The sequence below is a fragment of the Pagrus pagrus genome, assembly GCF_965226575.1.
Source record: "Pagrus pagrus genome assembly, chromosome: 15".
Lineage (NCBI taxonomy): Eukaryota > Metazoa > Chordata > Actinopteri > Spariformes > Sparidae > Pagrus > Pagrus pagrus.
In genome coordinates this window covers 3,224,474-3,250,729 of record NC_140199.1, presented here as the reverse complement: position 1 = coordinate 3,250,729, position 26,256 = coordinate 3,224,474, and the positions used below count along the sequence as shown (strand labels likewise).

At 42.1% G+C, this 26,256-nt stretch overlaps 1 protein-coding gene across 3 annotated transcripts in view; it reads left to right on the top strand.

Annotated features, from left to right (window-relative positions):
* Positions 1-26,256, top strand: part of atrnl1a (attractin-like 1a) — a 247,352-nt gene that overhangs the window by 133,828 nt on the left and 87,268 nt on the right. For all 3 annotated transcript variants that reach the window (XM_084375615.1, XM_084375614.1, XM_084375613.1), the window contains one exon: positions 5,284-5,362. In XM_084375615.1, the coding sequence (XP_084231741.1) occupies positions 5,284-5,362 (79 nt within the window). The remainder of the gene's footprint in view (positions 1-5,283; positions 5,363-26,256) is intronic.

Below are 26,256 nucleotides of genomic sequence, written 5' to 3'. Positions count from 1 at the left end.
TAAAAACCTCTTGAGCACCAGAGAGAACATGATTCTCCATCAAGCAGCTGCAAGTGTTACGTAATTACAAAACTCAACTAGGACTTCCTACATGGAAGAAACGTATCGATTCACCGCTGTGTCTGAATAAAACAACGTTTTATCCTGGTACTTCCTGCTTTTTAATTTCTTATAAAGATGTTTTTGTTTTATAAAATTCCTAATCATTTCGCTTTTCATCTCAAAGCGAGAGAAGAGCTTCTCAAACAAAAGAACCGGCCCGCTCAACCTGAAACTCTTATGAGTCTACAGGGTGCCGACCCAAAAATCACAAAATAGTTCAAATTAAGTGGTCAGCGCTCGCAATTAAGTGTGTAACACTTTTAATGATCACTACAGCAGAAGTAAACTCAAGCTCCAGGGTTGAGACATTTGTGGGTGTCCCCCTTAAAACAGAAGCCAGGAACCTGCCGGTGAAGACAACATCAAATACAAGTCAGTGAAATATTAGTACAAATAATTAACTTGTGAGAAGAAATATTTGTTTCTGTTCCTGCGACAAGCAGCATGAAAATCTTCACAGGGAGAGGAAACTTCAAGGGTCACATTTAATGGAAAGTTTGTCTGTCATGTTCAGTGCGATGCGTTTGAAATTAAATAACTAGATGTTATATTTATTACAGGAGACAGAATAACCAATTTGAAAATGCATTACTTTTATGTATAACACTTGAATAATAAACAGCTGTTGACACAGAAGTTCTCTTTACCTTTTACATGTAATAACTGAATAAACACACAGGAAGTCTGCATTCATCTAATTGAATCAGACTTTGTTATTTGATTTATTCACACTGACCCAACGTGATAGAAAAACAACAATTTGCATGTAAATAAAATATTTAGATTCAACGTTTTAGGCAAATGATTGCTATGAGTGCAGAGTGAAGCCTGCGGGACTGGTGGTCCGTCACTGTCGGGCTGCTGCTCTGTTAACACGGGGTCCACAGGGACGTGTGAGGCACTTCCCCTGACATGTGAAATTGATTCAAGGCCTTCAAACTGAAAATCTTGAATAGTTTTAGAAAACAGTCCAGTGTGGGATAGATGAGGTTTATTAGGATGTTTAGATATGTAAAGTGGCCATCTGGTTCACAGGCAAGCTTCAGACCACTTAATCACATGCTTCTTATTTGCTGAAATGAAGTTTTAAAAAAGACACAGATCCTCACGGCGTAAACCAGATCATTTTTATGTTGGAGGAGACTGAAGGCCCGTCTCTACACTGAGAGCTGATCTGAAACACTGTTTCCGATTGTGTGCTATCTGTGACTCATGTTCAACGAATAGCTTATTGATTTTTAGGTTTTTGCCCGCTGGGGTTCAGATGTTTCACTGTGTTCTCCTGCATGTGTGTGTGTCTGGATTTTGTTTGTTTAAACTGAGCCACACACACATAAACGAGGTAGTACATCGTCACACATAGTCACGCACACACTCTCACGTGGACCCTGCCTCGTTCTTACCCACATTCCCCGGTTGTTTAATCACTTCGATTGCTTTTACCTGTAGCTTAAACCTCAGCCTATCAGGAGGCTCGGAGGAGTGTTAACAAACCCGCAGGACGCTCCCAGCCTCCCTCGTCTCCCCCTCTACCTCCTCCTCTACCTCCTCCCCCTTCGTCCTTCCCCTTAATGCCTTGGTAATGGTGACAATTAGCCACTCTGCTCCATTGGTTGGATGGCCTCGCTCGGTGCCCTGTGGCACATTAATGGGGGAGCTGAGGTAATACAGACTGAATGGGGAATCTTGGGCCTGATTGAATTTGAATCACAGCCAGTGGAGGGTTTTTAAATAGGTACGTTTGGAAAATGGAAAATCATTTCGGAGGAGTTACAGAGTGTATTTGTCTTTCCCGTGATTGTTTGGGGGAATATTCGGCCGGGGGACCCTGGCATATATCTAATTTCCAGCCTGTTGAGCTTGTGAGTGTATACAAATGGGGTAAGAGCTCAAGCAAGTGGAAGTATTGTGGAAATTAAAGTTTATATTTCTTATATAACTTTAAAAACAAACTCATGTAGCATTGCAAAGTGCTTTCTGACAGACAAAATAAAATAATTTGCTGAAACTGAGTGAACGGAGAAATTACAACCGGGTAACAGGTAACAAGAATAATGATACACAGCCTCGATCCCACCTGGAACCTGTTCACCTGTTCACCTGTTCACCTGCTGAATGTAAACAGGTGTTTTTTGAGGATTTCCACAACTTTGCCAGTTCTTTGTTGCTTCGGTCCCAACTTGTTTGAAACGTGTTGCTGGCATCAAAGAAAACAAAAACAAATTTTGAACATTTAAACAGAAAACAAACCCGACTGAACGGGTGAATGCAAAATCCTTCCGTCAACTCTGGTCGCTAACTTGAGCTCCTACCCACATTTACTGACACAGCAAGATGTCAACGTATAACAAGATATGTTTAAGCGAGCAAGCAAGCTATAAATGTAATTTAACAGTAAGGCTAAAACTCAGAAATGTCCGACAACGATGTCCCTTACCTCTCCTGTGGGTACGATAGCACAAGGGAAGAGGTAAAGGTGAAACAGGTTGAATCATCTCTTAAAACTGCACATATCCACTTTATTGGTTCGTTCTCAAGTCTAGTTGGAAACTTTTCATGTGATCTTGAAGAATTCAGCAGTTGGAGTGTTGAAACCGGAAGGTTTTCATCCAGCAGCAGTAATAAGCATCTTGTCCTCATCACCGGAGGGGATTTCCTGGTCGTGGCGATGCGTCTGACTGCAGCTTGAGAGGTCGACTGTGGACTGAAGAGGTCATGACTGCAGCCTCTTCAGCAGACTGGGTCTGAAAATGTCACGCTCATTACAGCAGTAATACCCTTTACAATGCTGTCATCTTCACATAGAGACACACAGGAGGACACAGCACACACACACACACACACACACACACACACACACACACACACACACACACACACACAGATGGATGAAGAGGAGGATTGTTTCGGAGCTGCTGTCCTCAGCAGTTTCTCAGGGACTTCCTGTTGTTAGGTCTTTGGGTGCGCTTGTTTTGAGCTCTTGTCAGAAGTTCTGGTTGAGAAAGGAGCTTTGTGTTTGGCCAGATAACTTTGCCCTCCAGACATTGGACTTTGAGGCTTGAATGTGTGTGTGTGTGTGTGTGTGTGTGTGTGGGAGGGTGTGTATCAGTGTGTACATGGGAGCTTGTTCTTTGTTAGAGAGCATCATGTCGCTTGTTGACCTCTCGCTGCCCTTTGCTGTCCTACAATCCCCAGCTGCCTGTGGTCACCGCGGTCTTGTATCTCACCACACATTTCCAGAGAATGTCTTTCTCCTTTGTTGCCTTCGCTCACCGAAAAAGTGAAGCTCGAGGGCAGTAAATTAGTGTGAAGATATCGCTCTATGGTTGTATTGTGGTTGTGCGATTTTCCTTTTTTTCCTCTTTTTCTTTTTAACACTTGAAGGTGTTTCAGGACAACTACAAAGTGATGTTATATGCAGATGCTGGATTCTGAGCAGAGATCTGTAATGTGGAGAAATTGCCCAATTACTGGACAGCGACATACTAGGACAACTACAAAGACACAATAAGCATGAAAGCATGTTTCTAGTGGGTTTTTCTGGTAATTATTTTTTCATTCCGTTTATTTCTCGTCACCAGCAGCTGTTAGTTGTAATGCCTCGTTATTGAATGTTGGCTACATCCACAATATGTTATTAACTCCTGATCTTTTGACTTGTGCCCCCTGAAAAGATTAAATACGCCTCCAAGAAGAGAGCGGCTCAACCACATGCTTATTTTCCTGTCCACTTAATGTCAAGTATTTTACAAGAAAACAGAAGAAGTCCAGAGATCAGGTTGAAGAGCAGAAGTGTTTGAAATCGTTTCCAACCAGTGAGATTTATCACATGCATGTGGAGGATCGTACAGTTGCAGCTGCTGAACGTATTTAATCATCTCTCTCTCAGGCATTTACATGTATGTACTGTATTCAGAGTTCAGTAGGTCCCGTGAGGCCACACAGGTGATTTGTTGGCATTTGGCACCTGGTCAGATTTAAACTCTTGCTCGCTGTACTGTGTCCACTGAGACTGAAGGTACAGAAGGAAAAATATTATCACGATTAGTTTAAGATGATTGTCAGCTATCCATGCTTTGCTTCCGAGTACACAGGAATGATACAGACACAACTTACGACCCCTTCACAATGGTCTGTTTCCTGCAGACTGAGGTTTTGAAGCTCACAGATGAGCTCGGAAAAACTTCCAAAAGTGATCCCTAAAAAATGACCGCAAATGGTTTTTGGTAAGGACTGTACACTTCATCCAACAACAGTTTGAACATTGGCATTAGAAGAGTGATCATTAGGGGAGACTGAGCCAATCCCACAGATCATATCTGGGCCGGTCTCAGCATATTTTGATGCCAAACATACTCTGATCCTTTATTTACTAGAACTTGTTGACCCAAGCTTACTAGTGTTTTTATGACCGCTCGCGTCCCAACAATATACAGTACATGCATGCATGTATAGTAAGAAGGTGACTTGTCAATACGTCAGAAGGTCGTTATAACTGTTGTCATGATAAAGTGCCCCTGCAGTGGAAACTGTTTCCTGTGCCCTCAGCTCAGATTTGAGTGGGCAGGTCTATATTTGCTCGACGCTCTGTGCTTCGTTTAGTAGTGGCGCATCCCATTACCACTTTTGATAATTGCCAGTGTCATTTCTGAGTCATACTAATTTTGAACTGCCTGTGGGAAGGATGAACACGTAAGAGTCCATCCTCGATTATAAAAGCTCTGTTTTGGCTTTCCACTTTCTCAGGCAGTTATCCCTCCTCGCTCCTGTCGTCTGTGTGTTACTGTGACTTGAATCTTAACACTTTAGCCTACGCTGGTGGAGAAGGATGGCAGGTTGACATGGGGGGACACATTTTGGTCCTTTTGCTGACAAAGGGGAGGAGTACTCCTATACCTTTTTCTCTAACAGATAACTCAACTTCAATCAAAACACATTTTCCAAGTTAAAACTTATAAAATTAACTCTTTTGAACCCGAATGCTGCTAGAACAGGTTGTCCATTAATCCCAGGGTTAGTGGTTCGGTCCACATTTCCTCCTGTCCATGTGTCCGGTGCATCATTCGGTCAAGACGATGTCAGTCTGTGACTACCTTTTTGCGTATTTCCTTTGCTCTATGCAGGAATCATTGATTTCTGATTGATTGATTGACTGACCCCATGTCTCTGTCCTCTCTCCAGCTGTTTCCTGTCTCTGTTGCTGGTCGCCGCCGTGGTTTGGAAAATCAAACAGACCTGCTGGGCCTCACGACGCAGAGAGGTAGGACACATCGTCATCTTGCGTCTGGTTGTGTGTGCATGTAATTTTTTTTTTCAGTATCAGTGTGTCACAATATGCGTATACGCTATATGCAGACGTTTGTTTACAGTACATGTTGTCAGGCTGCTTCACTCTGCTGCACATAAGCCGTTTGATGCAGCTTGCCACATCGAGGACGAATGTAAATATACACTGACGCATCCCCCACCCCCCCACCCACAGCTGTGAAGGGTGGGTTAATGTCACCAGTCCTGAAAGAAAAAAGAGAAGATCCCTCAGCTTAACGAGCGTCGCTGTGACGATAAACAAGGCCATCCCCCTTAATTAGTGCTCCTCATGAACCAATTAACTCAGACGAAGTGATGCTAAACGAAGTGGAATGGAGTGATATATCACTTAAAGCCCCAACAGATGCCGCCTCATTTCATATTTACTCCTGACCCGTCCCATACACACACACACACACGCACACACACACACACACACACACACACACACAGTTTATACCCGTTATCAGTTCACCAGCTTGACTTGTTTTGGGTCTTATCTCTCTCTTCAGTAATAACCCACGGTCTCTGTCTCACTTGTTAAATGTTTTTTAAGAATTTTTTCTCAGCGTTTTGTTTTTTGAGTCATCAGGGAGGAATCAGTGTTGCTTATGAGCAGCGATGATAATAGTCTGTTTTTATTGGTGTAATCCGCACACGTTCCAGAGGGAACTATTGTGCTTAAATACACTTGTTGGTTTGTGGTTCCCCCTCCCGCCACTGCTGCTGACATTATGCAGAAAGCCCTGCTGCTTTCATGTGCAAATTAAGTTTCAGTATTTACACGTGCAAGGAGTTTTAACTGGTTATGAGACAGTCTCCGTTTAATACTGACGCCCTGACTTACCTACATGAGAAACAAGACCATCAGCGGCGGCCACGCAGAGAAAAGGTGCAGTTTTTCCGAGTGCTTCGAGTTGAAAATCTCTACTTTTCAGAAAGGGTTGGTGACGTCACTGTCGCTCTTTTTCAGGCCTAGGAGATAATATTCACTGTACTTTCTGTCTCCTGTGGATTATGTCATGCACTCATCCGTGCTCTGATGTCCCGATGTCAAATAAAAAACAAACAGCAACACTGCAGAGGGGCAGTGTTGATCATTCAGCGGCGGTTGCAAAGATACTGTTGTCATCGAGACGAGACGTTCTTTCTCTCATCGCTCCAGCGCTTCATCTCAGCGCTTCTTTTCTACTAAGAGAGAAGAAAATGCTATGTGGACACGATCCCTAACTGGGTCTGATTCGCTGCAAAATCAGACAAGCAGATTTACAGCACACAGACAGGAAGAGTCTATGTCTATATATCTATGTGTCCAGTATAAACGACGCAGGAGGAGATGTATCTTGAGCTTTTGGTGCTATTGTTTGTTGTAATAGCTGATACTCGGGCAGCAAAGAGAGAAAAATAAAAGCATTGATCGAAGAACAAAATCACACAAAAAAAAGGGATGAAAACATCAACTTGAGTTAGTTGCTTTCAAGATACGAAGTAAAGTATGAAATGGCTGGTGGAGTTTTATTAGCTTGGGAAGGACTTTGCACTGAGTCAGCAAATGCACGGTCGAGCTAACTAACTTTACGGCAGCAGTTATTTAGTGGTGACTTTAGCATCAAAGCTACCGGTATCTGTCTATTAGGAAACTCCATTACACACCTCGGTACTGCAACTGGCCTTCCTTAAAAGCTCGGTCCGGTGATGTTTAATGTCGGGCTGCTGGTTAGCGAGAGCAAGCAGTTACTTTAGCAACCAGTAAAGCTATCTGACCAGAGCTGAGGCAGCGTGCAGGATGAGTCATCAACATCTTCTATTGTTTTCCAGGTAGTTACAAACTCTAAGATACCAATAAGAATACCTACAACATGCTTTTAAGATAAGATAATCCTTTATTAGTCTCACATGGGGAAATCTGCAGTATCTTGTTGCAGTCTTGGGCCTGGTGGTGGCGTACAGGTGAGATATAGAGCAGTTGCTCCCAACCTTTTCCTGCAGGGCTCCCCAGAGTGATTGCTGGTTGTCGTGCTGTCCCCAAATGGCTGAAGGTTGATTCAATACATGTTTGAACAAAAACAATAACAACTGACATAACACGCCTGATATAAAGGTCGTATACATGTGAAATAAACCTATTCCTCTGTTTCCTGAGCAGTATTTGTCTCCTGTATTTGTTCATGTTATGGGGTTGAATGTTGCTGGTGTAGAGACTGATACCTGCCCTGCGATGTGTGTTTATCCACCTGTGACCTGACTCGCTGGGTGTTTGTTTTGCCTTGTTTTCCCTCGGCGGTGAGGAGCAGCGCAGGGCTGCTGCTGCCAGGCCGGGCCGACACTCAGCTACATTATTTATGAGAGCCAGCCTCATATCACAGCAGAACCGCAATGCTGCATTTACTGCACAGTTGGTTTATTTACCCAGACTTCCTGCTATGTCGTTCTGTCTTTCTCTCTCTCAGTCTCTCCCTGTTTTTGTCCTGAGGGCTGTTTTCTTTTCTTTTTTACCATCTCTCCCTTAAGATAACAGAGGATCTAATAAATGGAAACTCTGCCTTCGAGGGAGAAATCATCGCTGTAGGAACTCTTACGATTAACTTTACTTTCTTTCCATCATTTTCTACAGTTAATGTCCTATTTGAATTGAAATCAGTTACTTTTTTCCACCACATGATTAATTCATCACGAAGGGCACAGAGGAAGCGAATGGGACGCCCTCAAAGTGTGATCTTTCACTTTGGGGCAGCTCGAGCAGTGTCTGAATAAAGAAAGAAGAGAAAACATTTCATAGATTTCACTGAGTAATGGTACTCAGCCAACCTCAGAGGGAGACCATGACATTTCAAAAAAATGTATTTAGTTCATTTTCGTCAGCGGTCAGTTGTTACATTCCAGGAAACTCTTTCTGCGTTTGTCCTTTTGAGCTTCCCTAAAAAATGTCACCAGTGAATCCGACTGCTGCGAGCCACCGAGCCACAATACAAACTATGTTAATGAGCCGAGCGCCGGCAGAGAAGCCCGTTAACTGAAACAGGAACGCGGCCTGTTGCAGGCAACAAGCAGACAAATGTTTTAAAATGTCAGATTTCATGTCTGGTGTCATCGTGGCTGATATCAATGTTTATAGTCACACGACCTTTGATACTGGCTGCGTGGGAATGAGAACCAGTTTTAGCTTCTGGTTGTGGAGCAGGATGGTGAAAATGAAAGAACTGGAGAAGAGGAAGATGGAGGAAGTCTCTGAAAAATCTCTTTGCTTTGCTTTTCTCATTTGCTTTACAGGGAGTATGTTGTTTTTTGGTGATATCTAATATATATTTTCCATCTCATTAGGCTGGTTGTTGATAATGATGTATAAACATATACATTTTCCACCTAATAACCATCAAGTCTTTCCTGAACTGAAATGATTATGCCGACTCTAGCTATGACGGCTCACTGTCAAATGCAGTCTTACAATGCAAGTCTTACATGTGCACACACTCTGTCATCAGCCTTCTGCCTGTACGTTGTGTTATTTCATCTGTATTGCTGCACGTTTTCTGAAAGCTTACGGATACAGACCAAAGGAGCAGTATCTTGGGTAGTTGTGGGCAGTGAAGCAGTGCAGCCAATAGTTTAAGACCAGAGGAAGAAGTTTAAAAAAAGGCAGTTTTTTGAGGAGAAGTTGTGAGTTGTTCGGGAGAATTGTAAGATATTACTTCGCCCGGGCACAGAAACAGTGAAACAGTCACTACAGAACAGCTGGGAGGAGTTTGGATGGGATGGAAATGAAATGCGAGTTGTGCAAGGTTGTTTTGAGCAGGACCGTCTAATGGTTGTAGCTCTTAACAACCATGCCGATGTGAAGGATGCATGAGAGTTATGCATATATCTATTTTCATACATAAAGGGAGGATACATGAGGCTGTAGGCCCGACACATGACCAGTTTCTGTATTGCTGTACACTGGCATGAGCCATGGCTTCACAACGGAGAGAGTGACTATGAACAAACCTACCGTCCGAGCAGCGTTTAACTTTGATTGAACACCAAGCTACTGAACTCGAAGGTCGACAGTCTCTACTCTGACCCTGTTTGTTGGTGACTTTTCAGTGAGACGACAGCTGTCTGTGACAAAGGTCATTTTTCGTCCGTTCAGTCTGTAATTGAACAAAATCACAGGTTGGTCGATGGTCAACAGTGGCAATTTGCTGCTATCTGGGGCATTGTTAATGGAAACCTAAGCTACACCTGCCTTTGCACTGCGCTGACCTGAGAGTGAGCTAAACTCACTGCTGAACATGTGTCGAGGGCTGTAGGGAGGACGTGGGGGGGGTAGTTGATATAGAAAGACCAAATCTCATACCAACAATCAACAGCTTCTTTTCAACCACAAGAGGTGATATTTCCTAAACATAATCAGACCTCAAGCATCGAGGGGGCAGATCATAAAACGCACATATGAAGATGATGAAGAGCCTTTTCATTTTCCACCTTCATCGCTTCCTTGTAACTACGTCAGCGTTCCCGCCGAGCTCTGCAGGCTCTTCTTCAGCGGGCCACAGCCCCACTTACCCTGCACCGCCGAGCGAGAAATTAACAATGCTAATCAATGAAGCCGAATGCTGTGTTTTTTATCATCTCCTTGTGTTGATGTATGAACTGCTGGGCTGATTATTATGGAGATAAACTGTTGTTGTCAGGTGGCTCGGAGGGGAGATGGTCAATACAGGCAGATATTGAGCAGTTATTTACTGATCAGCCTGTGTGAGAAACTTTAAACAGGGTTTATTTGTTGCTCCAATATAACTGCTCAGTTTTTCCTTTTATTATGAAAAGATTTCCAACAAACAAATTGTCTTCATTTTGTCTTTACTGATGACCTTATTTGAGGATATCAGGATAATTGATGCAGACTCAGACTAAAGTTTGAATAAACTGTCTTCAGTGTTGGATTCTCCTAACTCCTCTCACCTTAAAATAAAAAACCCAGGAGAAGTTTTACACATTTCTTCAGTTTGTGTCTGTGTAGCGTGCAGCAGTAACAGGTCATCAGAGTTAACATTCATCAGTATGAACGTTCACATCGCTGTAGTTATCAGCATAGTAGTTGCTCTTGATGAGGACAACCATGAAGACTGTGAACTACTCTCACTTCATTCTTTAGTCTGTGTTTGAAACCGTGGTGTGGTTGTGAAGAGGGATTATTTTGGTTGCAGGAGAAAAGCTTAGCCTCGGTTGTTTTTATGTTTTTTTCAACCCCTTGAACAAGAATTAATATAGTCAGCCTGGTATCCCAGGAACTGTGCTCATGTTGAGATTTTAAAAACACTGGTGTTATACCTACTCTAATAATTACATCCAAAGGTTCACATTAATCACAAAGATTTCAGCCTGTCACATGTAGTGAACACATGAATAGATTTGACAGCCGCTGCTTTAAAGGTTAAAATAAATACTTTTGAAACTCAGGTTAAAAACATGGCTGCAGCATCACATTGGCAGGTGGTCTGTCTCACAGTTAGAAAGCTCGTGCCCCCTTTAGACCGAGCTGTCAGCGCAGCAGCACGGCTCACAGATACGATCCAGCTGTTCAACACTTCCAGCTGCCTTTAACTAAAAATAAAAAAGAAGTTTGTGCTGATGCATCATGATTTAAAATATTAATGTGTCAATATCAGTTCTGTGGGGTTGTAATATTAGAAAATAAAGTAGCTCTTTCTTCGGCGTGTAGCGTGAAGTGTATCATCTGCTCGCTGCTCCGGATCCTCGCTGCTCTCCAGAGAGCCGGTCTAGTGGGGGAACCACGGCAGAAGGTGAAAATGGGATCTCTTCACTGTTAATTATGGATCACAACCAGCCACAAGACTACAGAGAAAACTGGGTATTAATAGAACCACAGCTTTATGTTAATTGCTTTCTCCTCACACTCCTTCTTTTTTTTTTTTTTATAACCAACAATCATTTTTGGATATGAGATCAAACAATCAAAAGCTACTTTGAAATTCTAATGCTGATGCGCAGAGACAGCCTGCGCAAGATGTATCTGGTTTTCCCCTAATAGGGTTGCCCCTCTGAAGACTCTGTGTGTGTGTGTGTGTGTGTGTGTGTGTGTGTGTGTGTGTGTGTGTGTGTGTGTGTGTGTGTGTGTGTGTGTGTGTGTGTGTGTGTGTGTGTTGGGGGGGTTTGCATATTAAAGCTAATATTGCCTCTCGGCTGGATAAATAAGTCAAAAGACAAATGAAAAAGCTGGAAAGACAGCCAGCCAGAAGGACGAGATTGAGGTCCTCTCCTCCCCTGTTGACTTTTGTCAGATCCATTTTTCATCATTCTTCTACCTTGAAATCTGTCAGCTGAAGTAACTAATTAAAAAAGTCAGACACAACTTTTGGCCTCGTCAGCAAAGCAGAGACTTGTTTCATAAATCTGTATGAATGTTAAATAGACCTTCACCGTACACATTCGATATCACAGCTCATCTATATGTGTCACTATGATTCCTGCTTTTCTGTCTTTTTCTTAATTATATCCTCAATGTTTGTGCCTTGGCTGTTGTGCATGTTTTAACATTATGGATCACGGTTTTGTTACCCTCTCTGGTTAAAAGCTGCAAGCCACTTTTTCACACACAAGTTAATATTGTCTGACCTGTAATGACACGTGATGTGATGGTGTACACGATAACGTCACTGCAGCGAGCTCACAAGTCAAATTGCAGGTCGGCTAATATTAGATTTTCAGCTGATGTTAAGTTAAACTAAGAACTGAACCATGGGGGGAAATGTCAGATGAATAGTTTTAAGTTCTCGTGTCCAAAACTTTCACATCCTGAACAGGACGTTCTGTTCAGGGAGCAAACTCAACCTCTCCAAGAGTCCAAGGACCAAACCCTAAAATGCTGGGCTGGTCCCGAGAGAGTGTAGGATCAAGCCGTCCAGCTCCACGGGGAGTTTGGTTTCTCTGACAGCAGCTGCATCATTGTTTTTGTGACCATGAAGTGTCTGTGAACTGTGCAGCCACCGACTGACCGCTGAAACCTCTTTGTGAATGCACGCTAAAAGGCCGAGGATCAGGGGGAACGAGGGGAAAACAAATAGCGAGAGAACGCCAAAGTTTTATGTGTTTTTCTCCCCTGTGTTTGTTATTAAGCTTTTATGTACTTTAGTAATGTTCATAGACAAAGCAGTAAAAAAAAGTCCTGTTATTTCAGATATAGTCAGTTTAACAAGACAAACTCTTAAAATGTCTCAATAAATATGGTCCAGAAAACAACCTGTGGCCTAATGAACATAAATATCCACTGAGTACATTTATAAATGTACAATAAAGTCTGTTTGTTTAACAAAACAAATAATAAATATGAAAACACAACATAGTTACTGAATATGACGATATATAAAAAATGATTATTTGAGTCCATGAGCAACACTTTCTACGTAAGTCATCAGCTCCATGATCTTCTCTGCCTCACTGATGATGAACACTTCCCGTCCGTCTGTCTCTCTATAAAACTTTGTTTCTCTCACTTTGTTCATTCATCTGCTCGCTGGGTCTGGTCTGAAATTCACATCAGAGGCAGATGTTGCCACGTTTCTCGTCAACAAGTTGTCCTAAAGACTGTTTTTCTTCAGTATTTTGCAGCGCGGCCAACTTCCAGCCTGCTGAAGACTCAGACGGGCTTCACTCCGAGCAGATTACACTGATTAGATGAAGCTTGCTGTTGGCTGACGGCACCTCCTGACCTCCGCTGCCTCCACCGTCATGACAGCAGCTTCCCCTCTCACATTAATTTTCTTAAATTAGATGTTTGCGATCCTCTTGCACGAGGCAATTAACATATTGTCATTTTTTTCCCCTACACTCATTAAGGAATTACACTTGGAGATGCTCCACTCTGAATAACAGGAGGCTGAGAATGTGCAGCTTAATGAAGAGAGCTTGATTAAAATTTAAGTTTTAAGGCTGTTTTGTTGTTTCGGACTTGTCAGCGCCGCGCTGCATCCAATAAGCTGGCTTGTGGGGCTAATTATGCTGCTGTAAATGGTTTCCCGAGGTCTCTTACAGTCTAATTTCAACGGCTCGATGATGAGTTAAGGTACTTAGGTTAATTTTGATGAAAGCTTGTGCCAGAATTATGGAGTTATTAAGCCAAAATCCTTTCATGAAGACAGCAAGAAGGCAATTTTTCGACATACAGTACAAAACAAATAACTAACAAAAGTTTAAGCAGCTTTCTTTTTCTTTCCTTTTTCCTTTTTCTTTGAAGAAAAACTGTTGTTATTAGATGTGTGAGCTCTGCAGAGGTGATGTTGTGCTCTGATTGCTCGGTCCTTGGCGACCACACACTCCAATCTGCAGTTGCAGAGATTAGCATGCCCGGACCAGTGAACGCCAGAAGCACTTGTGTATGTCTGTTTTTTTTTCTGTCTGTGCTGTACAGTATGTGTGTGTGTGTGTGTCTCTGAGTCCCCTTATTTAGCTGGCATTAATCGTGGTGGCAGATTAGTAGACGAGGTTTAATGTGGCCAAGCATGGCTGGGTGTCTGTGGAGGGCCGCTGTGCAAACAAATCAAAGGGATGAGACAGGAACACACACACACACACACACACACACACACACATACACAGACTCACACACCGCAACAAGCCACCGCGCTGCCTGTGCTTTAACCTCAGACCACAGAGACTTGTGTTGTCACATTAACAAGCTGGCCACTGTACAAACATACAGTTTATAACTACAAAAAAAAGTGTATTTACCCTGAGGGGTACTTAAAAGTGTTGACTCCACGATGAGGTTTACATAAAACCAGAGGTCCGGACCAATGAAGCAAAAACACATCAACAGAAATATTTCTCTTTACGTCCTTCTCTTGATCCGCTTTTATTAACTGAACCAATCCGTTTGTTGGTTTGTTGGTTGGTTTGTCAGCAGGATTACACAAAAACTACTGAACGGATTTCAACAAAACTTGGATGGAGGATCAGTCTCAGCCCAGACTGAACCCCGTTACCTTTCTGGTGTGGATCCAGATTTTCTTTAACATTGTGAGATAATAGTGCACGGATGTTGTTGAAAAAAATGAGGTGTATTTGGTTGTCTGGTATAAAATCTGTAAAAATCTGGATCTAGCTAATTCAAATATGTTTATTTAATATTGGATTTTCTTTTTAATCTTTGAGAACGACATCTTGCTGCGAGGCATTACCGAAACCTTTGCACATCACCAACTAAACAAACTGCTCTCTCCCTCCTTCTATAAGTATATACATGTCTGCATCAGGAAGGTTGCCAACAGTTGTCAACCTGCTAGCTAGCATTAGCTATTTGTACTGATGCGTGTGCATGATTAAAAATGTGTAGGGGAGATGATCAAGTTCTGGGGATTCAGCAGGACAGTGAAGAGTTGAGGAACAATTATTTAATTTCTGTATTTTCTCCAGATATTAAACACTTAGTCTGTTTTACTGTTCTGATTATGAACAACATGTCCAGGATAGACCTTCGCACTCAGCTCAGAACAAGGCCTCACTGAGCGATGCCGCACATCAGATGCTCCCAACATGTCAGAAGAGGAAAGAGGATGTTGAAGCAGAATAAATCGTCGTAATTCATTTTCATTTCAGTTTCCGGTGACTGATAAAGATGGCAAACGACTACCAGGCGACTCATTTTGTGCAAAGTTCACTGCAGAAGAATGAAAGCAAAAAGCACTCTCCTTTTGAAATTAGTTCAAAAGTCTGAGCGCTTCAAACAAAGATGACAAAAATATAATCAAATAAATTCACCTCAAAAAACTGAGATGAATAATCAGGATCAATGAGAAGAAATCATGAAAAGTAAAAACAGCTGCAATGTAAACATGAATGCAACCAGTTTCCTCTCTTTGCCTGTAATGTATATACGTGTCTGTGTTGCACAGAGAGTCTCTCTAAAATCCCATGGAGTCGGTGTGTTTACAGTATTTTGTGTGGCAAAAAAGTGATAAACATCCATAAAACCTCCGTCTCCTCAGTTGAATTTTAAAGTTGTGTTTACCGTTGAGAATCCAAAACATGAGACATGTTTAAATGTTAATGACGCGTCGCTGCTATCAGCGCGGCCCAGGTGACCGCCGTCGCCATCACAGATCCAGATTAGCTTGAAGGTGGCGGCGTTCAGAGAGGAATTTCATCCGTGCCGCGCCGCCACCAGCAAAACTTCAAAAGCACCGAAATGAGAGAGACAGGAGGGGGGAGGCAGGAATGAAGAGACACCGAGAGGAGGGGGAGTTTTTGTGAGGGACACAGCAAGGACATCTCCCCGGAGCCATATGGTGGTTGAGAAGGTTTTATACGGTTGTGTTTGTCTGTCTGTTCAGTTTAGGATTTTTACCGGAAAGCGCTGCAGGCCGGCCGTCTGTAATAATAGATCTCCCTCCCTCCCCTCCTGTTTTACTACCCTCACCATCTCTCTCTGTTTTTTTTCTGCCTCTTCGTTTCCGCTGCTATCCCAGAAATCTGCTCGCGGTTGTCACTGTGACTGATGAGCTGGTGTTGACTCGCGGTGGGGACGGGTACTCTTAGCTTTTATTAATAACTCCACACCTCAACCAGTGGCCTGACTCCTCGACCTTTTTACTCCACGGGCTGTTTGTTTTGTCCTTGTGTGTGCTCACATGTCCACGCACGTGATTAATGTTAGAATCACTGTCGGTGTGTGTTTTAGCATTTCATGTCTGAGAGTAGAGACTGAGCGACATTTTGACACTTGAACAGAACATATTGTAATAAAGTAAGTCTACATAATTAATAGTTTGGAGCAGTTTTCGACTTTGCACCTACTCACACACATGTAGTGTAGGACAGTGTTTAACACCAACTTCAAGACTTCAATCAGGATGGATGTTGGGTTGAACTTTCAAGAATCATCACGCCACTGCCGCAGCTATGAGTCAGAGTAAGTTTGAACTGTCTGGGGGAATAAGTGATGTTTTTGTCGTCCATTTCATCTACATGTACGTCTGACTCGAATCACGATACTCACACAGATCTGATTTGCTGAGTAGGAATCACCCGAGTGCTTTTCAACACATCTGATTGGTCTGTGAGTTTCCTGGGCCGACAGTGATAAGCGTCGTAATAGAGACGCTCTGTCAAAATGGAATAATTCTCAATAATTTGACAGTTATAGGTGCAGATAGGAAGACGTCTGGGTCTGGGTAGAGATCTTGGGTGGATGGAGAGGGATGGCATTAGGACACATTATTGTCATTTTGCTGAGAGGGTCAGCTTCCCCATGAATTGCTTGCTGCCCCTAACCTTTACTTATACCATTTTTACACCAAACTCAGTGCACGGGGCAGGTTTTTTTTTAAACGCAAATAAATCTACTTAAAACTTGACAGTCAGTGAGTTTGCTTCTCTGACAAACAGGGAACAGTAGAAAGCAGCAGATCACAGGACTCATGAGACTACATTCAGAATATGTTTAAAGAGAAGTGTAGATAAAAATGTAGATATAATAATTTTTCCTGGAGCTGATGATGGAAGTAGCTGCAGAGACGTCTTTCACTTTGCGCAGGACTGATCAGGCATCCGGCAAAGATCTGTTATTGACATGGAGGCCCGTGTCGAATCCACAGTACAGTTGTTACTTTTAATTCAGTCTGTATTTCAAAGTCAGCGCCAACCGAGGGACGTTTGCGAGCCGCTGACACAGAGATGGATGGAAAAGTTTTTATTAGCTTGTCCACCTCCGACTACTGCCGAGTCATTTGTCACAAGAATGGCTGCAAATTACACCCTTTCACACTCAAGACAAAGGAAAGGTGTTAGTGGGTAATGTGTTTTTTTATACCCAGTGTGAGAGGGGTATACGTTCCCCGAGTTTCCTCCTCACAGCAGAACATCGTTACCTGTCTCTGCTGTGGATCATCTCTGAGCCTCACATCATATAACTGTGTCTTGCAGCTGACATGGTGCTCCACATGTAGAAAGCGTCGCGAGGATCAAAGCTAAACCTCCGGAGGATGTTTTGAATTTTAAATTGTATGGATGCTGTCGGTGGCAGTAGAGCCCAGAATCTTTAAGCTCCATCTCTTCATACGGGGGCCGATGTGGGTGTGCGAGTTCGGGGACGTGTTGCTAAACATATCTTTGGACTAACGTAATCCTTGTCCTATCATAAGCCAGTGGACAATGATGATCCTAATCCCGCTCTAAGAAGCTTTTCATAAACTGGAGGCACACGCTCACACACTGTGGTGCTCCTGCAGAACTTTGGACGAGAGCTGTGAAGTGTACTTTACTGTACCTTCCTAAATGTAGGATCTGGATTTTAACATGGTTGTAGACTTACTGCAGGTCGGGTCCCTGCAGGGAAACACTGTAAGCAAGCTTTGAAGTGTCAGGATTTTAAGGAGGAAAAATACAGTAACGCTTTATTTGTTTGCTTGGAAAGTTGTATTTCAAATTCAAAGCAGTCTTAGTAAAGTTCTACATAAGATATTAAACTCACTTGAGACTCAGGAATCATATTCTCAAAATGATTTATAGATGTTTTTTGTTGTAGATTATTTTGCACGTAGAGGCATCTTATTGAATACATTAATAAAAGTCCTACAGATTATTTTTTTTTAGGGGTCGATGTGTAAAAACATCCAACTATTCACACAAATCTTTATCTGACTGCGTATAAAAGAAAACACATCAGATGAAGGTCAACATGGAGGTCGTGCAGCTTTTAGCAGCTCTTTCAGTAAACTTCTCAGTCAGCACATGAAACCTGAAGATGAGTGTCTTACTGGACAAAAGTCATTTTGCAACAGTGAAGATTTTAGTAAAGTCATGAAATATTTTTTTGTCTTATCTAGTTAGGTAGATATCTAAATAAAACATTATGTTGGAAGTTGGACCTCCTGGAATACCTCAAACTTAACAAATTTCCAAATTCATACATTCAACTCCTTACTGCTGCTCGTTCTGACCTTATTGTTCTGTGTGAAGGGAGATTTTAGCGGTGCCAACAATATCTGTGGTGATGTTCACTTGAAAGTATTTCTGTAAATGTATTTTACAGGAAGAGAAGATGATGTTTTGTTGATCTGAGTGTATGTGAAATTATTTTGACATTTATTTGGAAAGCACCCAGAACAGATCTGGAGATTGATACTGGAAAATGCTTTTGTATTTTATTTATAACCCTGGCTCTGGTACACATAACTCCTTTTTTTCCCTTCAACACATTCATCTAAAATGATCCGAATCAAGTAAAAACCATTAAGTTCAAAATGCTACAAATGCTACAAAACAGTAGAGCAAGAAAGTCTGCACAAGTGCAGAGTTACAGAGCAAAACAACAAAAACAAAACCATGACAGCATTTTTTTTAGGACTCACGTTTTGCTGAGAAAATACCGCACAGTTAACATATTAACACAGAACACAAAACTGACTCCCTCTACACTGTAACTCTGTCAGATCAGTTTAAAACTTAATGAACTTTTTTTTACAAACATCTAATGTAACAAACCGAACATGCAGCTGATTCCTCGAGTGCAGAACGATCTCAGTCCAATTAGCTGCCTGCACAAGAAATTCATCCACGAGTGGAACCAGAGCCGCCGCAGCGTGTTGATTTGTTTAGGAAGCCGATTAAACTGAATCTCATCTGATCCCAACTTCATTTCAGATACCTGAACACATATCAGGCTGAATATTAGAGGAACTCTGTGTTTTTACAACGGGAGGAAGCCAAATTGCTTGTGGGGATTAAACGAGACTCTGTTCACACACAAAACAATAATGAGGTACGTCCTTGGAGAGAGCAGTTTGCACAACACACACAATGAGACGTGTGCGTATATTATTTTTACTGGTGCGAGTGAGTTTAAACTGTTTGTTAGATTAAGGAATTCAGACAAATCCGCTCAAATCACATCTCAGCCTGATCATTCAAGATGAGATGGACCTCACGAATAAACACAACACGAGCGAGAACATTCAGAAATACAATAAAAGCACCATGAAAAATACATGAAGTCCAATTTTGAAACATATTTGTGCCTTTCTGCTGCAGAGACAGCCCAGTTTAATGCACGGGCCTTTCTGTTCCAGCAGTGAAATACTTCTTAGCTCGAGAAGAGACACTGGAAGGTATAATGATATTCACTTCACTCTATCTCTGCTCTGAGGCTAAACACTGTATTCAGTGCTGTGTGACCCGGTCAGAGAGTCGCTGAATGAGGTAATTTCTTTCTATTGTTACACCCCGTCCACCGTCTGTGTTCATGAGGCTTCCTCCCGAGGCCGTCTGCAGAGATATTTGCATTTTTCTACTCAACCGAGGCTTTCTTTTGTGACTAAACCACTTTGTAGTCGGAAAGCCAACACAGGCATACTAACTCAACCACTTCACACACACACAGCAGCACGATGCGCAGGTGAACGGACTCTGAGACCTGGTACTAATTTAAAGTTCAACATCCGAGCCAAAGCTTTGTTCCAGGGTCGCTTGGCCCGTCGTGTGTGTGTGTGTGTGTGTGTGTGTGTGTGTGTGTGTGTGTGTGTGTGTGTGTGTGTGTGTGTGTGTGTGTGTGTGTGTGTGTGTGTGTGTGTGTGTGTGTGTTTGTATTTTGGCTGCATGTGTCTGTGTCTCTGGTTCAGTGTGACACACCGTCAGCTGGGAATCACAAACAAAGGAGAGATTTCATCCACAAGCTGTTCACCCTCTACATCCTTTCATAAAAGCTCCTGTCCTTATCGTCCCGTGTGTGTGTGTGTGTGTCGTTAATCAGAATAAATTTCAAAGAACTTCTTATCAAACATCTATTTCATGTGTGGTCACATGATGGAAAAAGCATGATAACGACTCCATCTCAGCTTACTTATCTGCATTGTTTCCCAAGTAATTCCAATAGTGTAAGAAATAATGTGAAGATTTGCTGCTAACTCATAGTTCTTAAGATTTTGTTGGGTGTGCCAACATTAGATTTAGATGCACGGGCACATCCGTGGCCACGCGACTGCTTTAAACTCATCATACACACATTATTTCAAGGATGGTCACAGTGAACACGATGTTCTCTGGAACTACTGTTGCATTTTACACTGTAACTGTAATTAATTGACAGTATGTACGATTAATCAGACTCACTACGAACCCCTTCCCCGTGATGTTGATAATAAAGGAGACGGAGGACTCTTGAATCTAAAGTTAATGGATGAGATCAGTGAGGTTGAAGCGTCAGCTCAACATGCTCTCTGTCTCTCCATCAGTTATACAACACAAACAGCATCTATGGCAACCAGCAGGCTGGAAACACGTACCTGACCGTATGGACCTGCTCACACCGAGATACACAGAACTACTCACACATGTTGTATAAATGCTCCTGAGAGACTTCACAGCCAGAAAGACACTTATTGTCTGTAATTAGAAGAACGTCTGAGTGGAAGTGCAGCGTCTGTCCTTCGTTTTCTTCCTCCTCATGTGTTGGTCCAGTTCTCTCCTCGGTCCAGGATCATAAATAAGAAGTTAAACATTTTTTGTGCGTGTGATTAACTTTGGGCAGTAAAGTCCTTTAACGCAGCTCGTGACTTTATTTGTATCCTCAGATATGCATTCGAGAATCATCCTTTCCTTGACGCTTTCACAAGGTGTTGAAGTGCCGTAATTAGACTGAGACTTTAAGTCGAAGCCGTTGTCGACTCATCTTCCAGACAGATGTCGGACTTGTTGGAAAACTTTGCTAATTAAAACAACAGTGAGGCTTATTTTCCTTCAGTCCTTTTTATCATCGTTTCTAAATCTGCAGCGAGAACAAAACCTCTGCACTGTTCAGAAAACTGACTTTGGTTGACGTCTCATCATTTGGACAACATCAGAAATCAGTTTATTTACCAGTCACATGGATATTACTTTGCTATTTTGGTGCATTACAGTCAATAAATAAGAGACAAACCAAGCCTGGTGACTAGGGTACGGTTAAGAGAGAAATATTGTGTTTATGGCAAATAAACTGTGGTAATGTTGCAGTTTAGGTGCTTCCCAGTCGATGTCTGGGTCCGGCAACAGAGACACTAGAAATAACGTGATAATGGCTGATAAAAAACTTTGACTGCAGGTCTGTGAACAAGATATCTCCTGCATAAAATTTTTATCAGAAGTAAGTTTTAGGAAGAGTTTTGCACTTTTCTTCTCGCCTTGCTGAACTCTCTGACTGGTCGGATCAGAGTACAGTCTTCACGTCCTCCCTGCTCGGCTGTAATGGGACGGAGCCTCTTTCTGTCTGAGTGATTGGTTCAGTAATGTAGGCAGAGTGCTGTGGTGGCAGGGTAATTGGCCGTGATTTAAAAACCCTCTGATGGTTTAAGTGGGAATGCAGTTTGGCAAATTAATGGTTCTTAATCGAACATGTGTGAATGGTTTAATATGGCGGAAAAAGACTCCACTGAGGGCTTTAATAGGGAGCAGAGACACTTTGGACCCTTTATTTAAACCAAAACGACTGACGGTCGTCAAACCAGAACCTTCACAGCTCCGGCTACTGTGTCTTCCTGTTTGTCACGTTGTTTTATTTTAAATGATAATTCGTCATCCTCTGTGACGTTCAACTTTCTGTAAGCCTGTCAGCCATGAAAACTCTCAAATCCAAGTGTAACTTGAGTTGTTGTCGAGGTAATTTGAGACAGTTTTTACACAATCTTCTTCCAATCTGTCTCCTGAAAAAAAGTGTTTCCTTCCTGTCGTGTGTTTACTGCAGTTTGCAGTGGTGTAGCTTACTTTTGTTGTTTTTGCAAAAATATCTAATATTGCAATATATGAGTACAAATATTTACACAGTGCAAGGAACTGGAAATGATTTTACTGGATAATAAAGAAGGTCACACCAAGATTGAAAATTCAGTCACTATAACAACCGAAGTACACTTTTCAAAATCCCATGTTCGCTCGTGCAGCCTTGGTTGGTACTGAGAGTCTCTTCAGGCCGTGAGAGTGTCGATGTTTGTCTCTGATTACCTGAGAAGGTAATTACGGTTGTGCAGTGGAGAGAGAAACAGGTGAGCAACAGAAGCTCCTTGACTTCAGACCTCAGTGTTTTCCATCTCTGATGTTCTGCTTGAGGGAAGACGATGTGAAATTAGAATAACAAAGACAGCAGCAGCAGCAGCAGATGGACTTAATAATTAGTATATTCAACACACTCGCACAAATACACACCTAACTGTAATCTTTGTATTTTAGGGGTAATTTGAAACCTCAGATTGCTTCTTTAGCGCTGCATTTTTGATTATAGCCTTCATTCTCGTCTCTCTTCTTTTGTTTCTTTCCATCTTTATTCGTTTTGCTGTCTGCTTGAATGTTTCTGTCTTCTCTCTGTTCCTTCACTAAGCTGCGCCTCTTTAATTGGGTTTCAGGGGGAATATCATCACTAACATTAGGGGGGTGATGACAAAATATTTTTACTAATCGCATTTCAGTTTTTGTTAATTCAGTTCGAGCCCAACAATCGAGCAGATTGACTGTAACATTTGCAAGGCAACATTACAGTAAAGAGCTCGTTTCAGCCCAATATTCTTGACTTGTTGTGTCGCTCGATGAGTCGGGGGCGTTGCAGCTATTATTAGAGGGCGGGGAAAAGTCCGACCCACATTTTAAAATGGATAGTTAACTCCCCGCCACTTTTACATTGTTGAAAAATCAATATAATACCATAGCATGTTTTCACTGCACCCGGGCAGATTGACACACGTGTGCACACGAACCAACCAGAGCGGATGTCAAGGTTTAAAATTACAGGTGTTATTACAAATTACAATGCAAGGGCATTCGAAAATCAGAGATTTTAAAGTGTTTTTGACTCTTACTCTGACAGTAGACCCACTTTCTGTGTGTGTGTGTGTGTGTGTGTGTGTGTGTGTGTGTGTGAGAGAGAGAGAGAGTGTGTGTGTCTGGGATTCTGCCTGCATGTGGGGATGAAGAGCAGATAAAGAGTGCAACTGTGCAGACTAGTGGAAAAGTCTCCAGGGGCGAAAAGCCACTACAATCAGCCAAACGGAGATGACATTAACCCCCCATAGGGACACAGGCCTGGGTGTGCGTGCATGTGTGCGTGTGTGTGTGTGTGTGTGTGTGTGTGTGTGTGTGTGTGTGTGTTCTGATCAAGTTAAACCGCTCTCATCCATCGCTTTTTGCGCCATTAGCTCAAAAAAGCGGGGACTGTGTTTTTTCTGTATACAGTACACAGTGTGTTTGTGTATTTGTGCGTGTGTTTGTTTGTGCACACGTGGCCACGCGTGTGTGTGTGTTGATGAATCTGATGGTGTTTTCAGACAAATGCTCTTTTAATCAAACACTTGAGTTTCTGCTTTCTTTAATTATGCGAGACGTAATGATGCGTGGAGCTTTGTTGTCTTCATTAAAACAAACGCTCGTCCTCCCTCCCTCTCTCTCTCTCTCACTCTAAAGTTCAACTATTCAAACTTTTCTCACCAGACGTCTCATGAAGAGTGTTTTTAAGAGAAAGAGGAGTTGAAGGAAACGAACATAAGAGGAGGAGGACAGAAGAACTGACAGGATGAGAATGAACAGGCTGACATGAACAGCTGAGCCGGTTTAAATTGAATTTACACTTTCTGCAGTGACGGAAGAATTACTGAAATGCTTAAAGAAAAAACAGCAACACCACAAATGAAAAACTGCTTCTTTACAATCAAAACTGCTACATTTAGTTGTTTACTCATGTAAAAGTATTTCACAGTGTACATACTCTGAGAATAGATAAGTTTTTACTCTGTGTGGGATTAATGTGATATCCCAGCCGTGTCTCCAGGATGTAACGCCAGCAGTTAACATTTCTGCAAACCACCGACACGTCCGAGGTTGACATTTGCACCAAACGTGGCACATCAAGTTCACATTATATGCTTGTTAGCTGAATTTCAAATCAGGATGTGAAGGGATGGTGGTGGTGGTTTTACAGCCAACAAGGCTGCCAAATGGCCGACCACAGTTTGAGTCACACAGCTGGATTTTGTAAGGACACGGGGGGATTTCCATCCATTTTTGTGGCGACCAAAACACGGAGCGGAACAAACATGGAAAGTTGGACAATCTCCATTCATGTTTTGGCGACGAAACAGGTATTTTCAGTCAAATCATTAGGTTTTTCAAACCTTAACTAAGTGTTGCGTAAACCTGACCAGAGCATAAGCACAGTGTTGTGACGAGAGAGAGACAGAAGATTCATCCTTAACAGTTTCAGTGTTGACTTATCAGTGTTTTTTGCAGAAATGTACTTAGCTAACATTTATTCTGGGGATTGGGTTGGAGGTCTGAGAAAGAAGGATGGGAGGAAAGAGGGAATGAAACATTAGTGTAAGAGTCAGTTAAGGTAACGGAAGAAACAACAAAGGAAGGAAGAAAAAGTGCAAAGTAAAGAAAGAATAAAGCAAAGACAGATAATGTGAATAAAACAAAAAAAGACAATGAAAGGTTAAAAGAAAAATTAGTAAAATGAATGGAAGAACTTTTTTTGGAAACTGAGGAGGTGAAGTAATTACATTTTTTTAAAAATTATTATGAGATAATGACACTGAGCAATTGGTGTCATATAAATGTTTAAATTAGTCACATAAAAGAAAAGAAACCGTGACCTGAACGAGGCAAAAAGATGAACAGGACAGAAGGATATTAGAGGAAGAGGAGTGTCGAGGTAACATGAGGAAAACGCTGTCAGACAGAGAGGAGAGGACAGAAAAGCAGTAATTGTGTGATAGAGAGAGGTGTAGACGAGACGAGCTGCCGGTGTGATTAATGAGACGGTGAAACAGCCTCAGCCTTTACATGAAAAACCTCCGGGACAAAGTTTATATTAAGTGTCGATAGTGTACAGGTACTTTTTAAATGCTTTAAAACATTTATATACGGCAGTGAATAAAAGGTTCCCCAGCACTGTAATGGTCGCTTGTTTTTCAGCCCGTTTGAATCGGTGGAAGTGATGCATCATCCTGGGAAAATGGGCCGTAAAAGAAGCAAATATCCACAGGGTTCACATCTCATCCTGCTGTTTTATTCAGGCTGTGGACTGAAATGTGCACATTTATCACACAGCACGGTATACATTTGTTTATTCCGAATCAAACACCAGTATTTTATCCTCTCAGACTTGACATAACTCCTGAACAAACCAATTTAAAGGGATTAAAAAGTCCCAAACATGTCATATATGAACTTTGACATGTAAAATTAGTGGGCTGTCCCTTTTAAAATAAATAAACACCTCACCAACAAAACAACCAATTGCTTATCCTCGTCTGATAAGGACATTCCCTCGTCTTTCTTCCTCTCTGTCCTTCTCTCTCTCCCTTTTCTTTCTTCCTCTCCGGTGTGACCTGTTTGTTAACAAGCGGCCGCCTCTCATTAAACAGCACTAATGTAACTTTTAATGAAGCTGTCGGCTGGAATTACCGGTCAGTAACACACATTTGCACCTCCACAGAAAACGCTCGAGACAAACTCTGAGATTGAAAAACAGTCTCATTAGTCTCTTAGTTATTGTTGTGGTTACTGTCAGCGGCGTTACTCCGGACACAATCTGACATCGTTAAACGCCTGGGTTGCTACACAACGACCTTTATGTTACGACCCCAGCAAAGTTTTGTATTTGTTTTGCTGCCTTCCACTTCTAAATCCAGTCGGTAGCGTGGAAACTTCACAAAGCCTCGATTCGCTTTTAGCATTTCTGAAACATTTTAGTCTTCAAGTTGAAAAAGATTTGTTTGAGAACTGTCGACACGAATCCATTAAAGTGTTCGATGTGAGTTTTCAGGTTTCACATTAATCCCAGAGCAGTAAATGGACAAACCTTCATGTGAACTAAAGAATCTTAAGATA